This window comes from Euphorbia lathyris, chromosome 8, assembly GCF_963576675.1.
Source record: "Euphorbia lathyris chromosome 8, ddEupLath1.1, whole genome shotgun sequence".
Taxonomy (NCBI): domain Eukaryota; kingdom Viridiplantae; phylum Streptophyta; class Magnoliopsida; order Malpighiales; family Euphorbiaceae; genus Euphorbia; species Euphorbia lathyris.
In genome coordinates this window covers 55231360-55237236 of record NC_088917.1, presented here as the reverse complement: position 1 = coordinate 55237236, position 5877 = coordinate 55231360, and the positions used below count along the sequence as shown (strand labels likewise).

Here is a 5877-nt window from a genome sequence, read left to right as displayed (position 1 = left end):
TCTGTATCCGGCAACTAAGGGTCTTCCCAAATATGTATGGACGTGTCAATCCCTATAACCCTCCTTACACCGGAGTCAATCAAAGGTTTTGAGGCTATAATCTCCTCCAAATAAAACTCCGGTTAAGACCTAACTCAACATTCACAAAGGAAGAAGAGGGATAATGTCTTGCTTTATAAAGCCGAGCAACTAATAAGTCAAGGCTTATGAGTAGACGACATCATTGCTTAGCTAGGAGAGCTAGATTAAAGAGGTGTAAATTTCTAAATCCCATCCCTCCATCACACTTCGGTTCACATAATTTCTCCAGGACTTCCAGTGAAGTCCCTTTCCTTCTGAACCTGCAGAGCTCCACCAATAGGAGTTCATCATCCGTTCAAGATCTCCACGTAGCCTTTTAGGGCGGAGAAATAAGCTCATAGCATATGCCAGTAAGGCTTATGTGACAGATTTAAGTAGTACTTCATTTCCTGTCTGGGACAGCAATTTGGTCTTCCACTTGGAGATAGGAGCACGAACCCTGTCTGCAATATACTGAAACACATGGGTCTTGCACCTACCCATAAGTGATGGTAATCCCAGATACATACCCTGAGCCAAATCGAGTGAGATCCCAAGAGAGAGCTTAACATTGACTATATCCCAGTACTGCAATTCCTACTAAAAGACAGTGATGAATTATTGAAATTGACCTGCTGACCCGAGACAGCTTCATATTCCTGAAAGCATTGTTGAACATTCATAGCTTCCTCATTAGTAGCTTTGAAGAAGAGATAACTGTCATCGGTAAAGAAGAGATGAGAGATGGATGGTGCAGACTGAGCAATCCGGCAATCATGGATTAGATCGCGATTCTCAATAGTCGTCAGGGCTGCTGATAATCCTTTTGTGCATATTAGGAACAAATATGGCGAAATTGGATCACCTTGCTTGAGACCCCTCTGTGGTGTAATTGGTCTCATTAAGTGTTGGCCGTTTACAATGAACATTGTTGTAAATAAAAATTACACAATTACTATAAAAATTGAAAAAAAAACCCAATAAAATTGGTGTAGTTCTAGTTCGACATTTCACACTTAGAGATGATAAAAGTATACACCATCCGATTATACGACACAAAATCGACACATAATTTTAGTGTTTGGGTTTAGCTTAGTAGGTAAGATGTCATTTTTGGTTTGACACGAAATTGACACGTAAATTTTTAGGTTAGGTTAGGGTCGATATGCTAACCCGAAAACGATACAAAATGAAACGAATATTTAAAATTATTATGATATTATCTCGTATTTTTATATATCACTCTATTAATAAAGATAATAAAATTATAATTATTACTTGCAAGTATGATTCGAACCTTCTAAATTACTATTATAAACACATTACATAAATCTCTAACATGATATTAGTGGACTTTTCAGTGGTTAGTGTTAAATATTAATCTAAAAATAACATAAAGTATTTAAAAACAGTAACATATTTTTTTATATTTTTAAAAGTTATCATTAATATATATTTATAACAAAATTAAATGTAATCCGGAAACACGATACGAAATTAACACTAACCCGAACAGATTAACCCGATTGTGATACGAAAGTTTTAAATTGGATTTGGATTTATTTTTTTTAATAGAATCTGAAAATGAAACGATACAAACACGAAAGTGCCTGGTAGACTTGTAGTAGTGAGTAGTGAGGAGAGGAGAGGAGAGGTATACAATGAAGGAAGGGTCCGTTGGCATTTGGCATGGAAAAAATTCAAAAAAACTGCCGACAAAGTGCAATTAAAGATAATATTTACGTTAATGAAATTGAATTTAAACCGCAAATGCCTGAAAACAATAATAATATAAATAAAAAGTGAGCCGAGTGAGAAAATTACAAATATAAATAGGGGAACACATATTCTCAATCTCTTTCTTTCCCTTTCCCTCTCCTTCCCACGAATCTGTGGTTACCCCTAAAAAACTGCAGAAGCAGAGAGAGGGAACAGGGAACCCAATCCAAACACCATGTTCTTCTTCTTTCACAGATCAACCCAGCCATTGTTTTTTCTTCTCGCTTTCCTTTTCTTCACATCTTCTTCTTCTTCTTCTCCTACTCCCACTCTAACTCCCCATCTCCAGCCTCTTCCTTTTCCCGGTAACTCTCTTTTCCCCCATTTCATTTTTTATTATCTAAATTCGACTTCTCATCTTTCTGATTTCAATATTTTCTGTTTTTTTAGGGACTGCTGTTGAGGTCGAGAATGATTTAGTTTTACCACTGGAGACCAGGAGGCTTCTTCAAGATGATTACTCAAATTCTACCCTCATTCTGGCTGCCAATAGAACCCAAAGGAGAGACCCTTTGGATGATTTTAAGCCTTACACCGGTGGTTTTAATATCAGCCAGAAACATTACTGGGCTGTAAGTTTTTCCTTTTTCTGTCGGCTTGCCTAGATTTTTCTATTCTATACTATTCAATTTGTCACTATTCTGTTGTTTCCCTTTCCCCTCAAATTACTAATCTTTATCAGGATTCTAGCTACCTTTTTTGTTTTTCCTAATGCTTGTGTTGAATTTCTATGTAGATTGGAAATAAATTGTAACTTGCAAATTGCAATCTCATATTGATTGTTTTAGGAATATTTTATGTATCCTAGAATGGGAAAAAGAAGCTTCAATAGGGTTCTAATCGCTCATTTTTTTCTGTATTTATTGATTGTTTTAAGTTTTCTAGTGTATTGTTTGATGGTTCAATTCCATAAGACTAATTAAAATGTGAAAAAAATGCAGTCAGTGGGTTTAACAGCAGCTCCTTTCTTTGGAATTGCTGGAGTTTGGTTTGCCCTCTTTGGAATCACTTTGGCATGTATATGTATCTGTCGTTGCTGCTGTCCGAGCGAACCTTATGGCTATTCTCGAGTTTGTTATGCCCTTTCTCTCATTATGCTCATTCTCTTCACAGTTTCTACAATGTAATAATCTCTTTTACCCTTTTAGCTACTATTCATTTTTAATTTCATTAGTGACTTTCTATAACACCCTTGATCTTACGTGTTCTGATTCCAGCATCGGTTGCATTGTTCTCTACACCGGTCAACAGAAATTTCATACTGTCACAACCCACACATTGGGCTATGTTGTGAACCAGGCAAATGTTACTGCTGAAACCCTAAATAATGTGTCGGATTATCTTGTTGCAGCTAAGGATGCTTCTGTGGAATCCATTTTTCTTCCAACCAATATCAGGAATAACATTGCTGATATTGAAACAAAGATCAGCACCTCTAGTGACACCCTTTCAAATCGTACAGAGCAAAATTCTAGAGATATACGAAATGGTTTGGATAGCATGTAAGAAGAACCACTCAAAACTTCTTAAACGCTCACTTGTGGATCTTTATTTTCCTTTTATTTCTTTTTATGGCATGTTTATGTTGCCGTGTGTTGCAGGAGACTGGCTCTTATTATCCTTGCTGCTGTTATGCTTGCATTGACATTTCTTGGGTTCTGTAAGCTTTTTTTCTTTTCTTTTCGTCCTAGTGGTGAAAGATTATTATCACTTGATGTGTTACAAATTTAAATATATTCTAATGTTATCCCAATGATGACACTTCTTGCAGTGTTCTCTATTCTTGGGATGCAATGTGTAGTATACTGGTGAGTGATTCTATCTTTGGGCCTTTTTCTTTCAATTTTATCTGAATTTTATATGAAAAATCCTCAATGTTCATCATAAGTTAATCGGTGCAGCTTGGTAATTCTTGGGTGGATTCTTGTTGCGGGCACGTTCATTTTATGCGGTGTATTCCTTCTTGTTCACAAGTAAGTCCATTTCAAAAACTTTTCAGTGGTAATTTGAAGGGCTTACATCAGTTTCATATCTGAAGTTTCGTTATGCTCAGTTAGACCTTCATCTTAGCATTGAAGTGGGGTTAAGTTTGTTGAAAACTTACCATATATTTTTATTAGCTGGTCCTGGTTGACTCAAATTGTTTTTCTTGCTTAAAAAACCCATTTTGACATCTTTAATCAGTATGATAATATTGCTATTGAATTATTGTAATTGGACTTGTGTTGAGATCAATGAAATTGATGTGGTAATATTCTAAAATGCAGCTTTGTCTTAGCACTGAATTTTGTTTTCTGTTTCTTTCTTTGTGCTAGTGTGTTTGCAGATTCATGTGTTGCGATGGACGAATGGGTTCTAAACCCGACTGCTAAAACAGCAATGGATGATATTATACCTTGTGTGGACAATGCAACTGCTCAAGCAACTTTTATGCAAGCCAAGATTGTCACTTTTCAACTTGTCAGTGTTGTTGATAGCATCATTTCCAATCTCTCCAATGTAAATCTCCCGCCCGAAATAGGACCACCTATGTATTTTAATCAATCCGGTCCACTGGTGCCTCTTCTTTGCAATCCATTTAATCCCGATTACACAGAACGGAAATGTTTGGCCGGCGAAGTGGATATAGAGAATGCCCCAGTGGCATGGAAGAATTATACATGCGAGGTTTCGCCAACTGGAATATGCACTACACCTGGTAGGATGACTCCTACTTTGTATAACCAAATGTCATCAGCAGTAAACTTGAGCTACGGTTTGCATCATTATTCGCCTTTCTTAATTAATTTGCAAGACTGCACTTTTGTCCGGGAAACATTGACTGTCATCAACCACACCTATTGTCCGGATTTGATGAAATTTTCGGAATGGATCTATATCGGATTAGTAATGGTATCTGCTGCTGTGATGCTATCGCTTATATTCTGGGTAATATATGCAAGGGAGCGAAGACATCGGGTGTATACAAAGCAGTTCATGAGTAGAGGAATGGAAGGTGAAGAGAAATCGGCCCCGTAGAGAGGCAGTAATTTAGTTGTTAGGCTGGGTTTATGCTGTGTATATCTTTGGTAGCAAGAAGTTCAAAAACTTTAGAATGTGTACATTTTGGTTAGTCAAACCTTGTCTATTGAGAGGTGTTTGTGTTGTGAGACTAGTATCTATATAACATATATTTTTCATGTGTTGTGTATTGCCTGAACCTGAAGTTTTGATATTTATTTATGAGAACCTGTTTAGGCATTATTTATTATTATTGTTATTATTTTTTATATATATACAATGTCATCTATCATTCCATTAGATTAAAAAGTACCTGATACAACACGAAAATTAAGAGGAATAAAACCTCCAATCCATGCAGACTATTGCTACAAAGGGAATAAAAGATACTACAAAGACCAAGAAAACGATTACAAAGAATAATAAGAATCTAAAGGTACAAATGCAACAAAAATAAAAATCACATCCTTTTCGTAAATCGAATTCCGTTGAAAAACCACTGTAATCCATTCTTCATCCTTTTCGTAAATCGAATTCCGTTGAAAAACCACTGTAATCCATTCTTCATCATTAGCCTCTTTCACACATTCAGATCTGAGTCCTTTCTGTTTTTGATTTATAGATCTATGGACAAAATAAACATTTTCTACTTTTGTTCAGACCGAAACAAGAATAAAAAAAAGAAGGATATTTAACAAACCAACCAGAACAAACAAATTTGAATCTAAAAACAAAAACTAAGCTAATATCATCCAGTGAAAGAGCAGGTAAATCAGTTTTGATTGACAGGAGTGATTTTTTTTTTTGTTTGTTTAAATAGTTAAGAGTCTTAAGTTTTTTTAAGATAGAGATATCGAATTTGAATTTTAAGGTATCTAAAAAACTTCAATTAGAGATGATCTATTTAAATTTAAAGGATGTTTAACGAGTTTCCTACCGATTAATCAAAACAGTTTGATGGCGATGTAAAATTCAACATGTAAGCCCCCAAAGAAAAAAAAGTTCATTTCTCTTTGTTAATTTTACTTGCGGTTTTTC

The 5877-nt window shown here is 35.5% G+C and overlaps 1 protein-coding gene across 1 annotated transcript; it reads left to right on the top strand.

The window, feature by feature from the left end:
• Window positions 1–1902: 1902 nt before the first annotated feature.
• LOC136202817 (uncharacterized) lies at window positions 1903–5086 on the top strand. Its single transcript, XM_065993720.1, has 8 exons — window positions 1903–2144; window positions 2230–2411; window positions 2781–2962; window positions 3057–3341; window positions 3441–3499; window positions 3611–3647; window positions 3741–3812; window positions 4155–5086. Exons 1-8 carry the CDS (start codon window positions 2015–2017, stop codon window positions 4855–4857), a joined length of 1650 nt encoding a protein of 549 aa, XP_065849792.1. The 5' UTR covers window positions 1903–2014; the 3' UTR covers window positions 4858–5086.
• Window positions 5087–5877: the final 791 nt, after the last annotated feature.

What these genes read in the sequence shown, in the direction of transcription:
- LOC136202817 (XM_065993720.1), top strand. Translation starts at nt 2,015, where the DNA reads ATGTTCTTCTTCTTTCACAGATCAACCCAGCCATTGTTTTTTCTTCTC. An exon ending in CTCTTCACAGTTTCTACAAT is followed by an intron (nt 2,963 to 3,056) that starts GTAATAATCTCT and finishes TTCTGATTCCAG; the next exon opens with CATCGGTTGCATTGTTCTCT. An exon ending in ATTGACATTTCTTGGGTTCT is followed by an intron (nt 3,500 to 3,610) that starts GTAAGCTTTTTT and finishes CACTTCTTGCAG; the next exon opens with TGTTCTCTATTCTTGGGATG.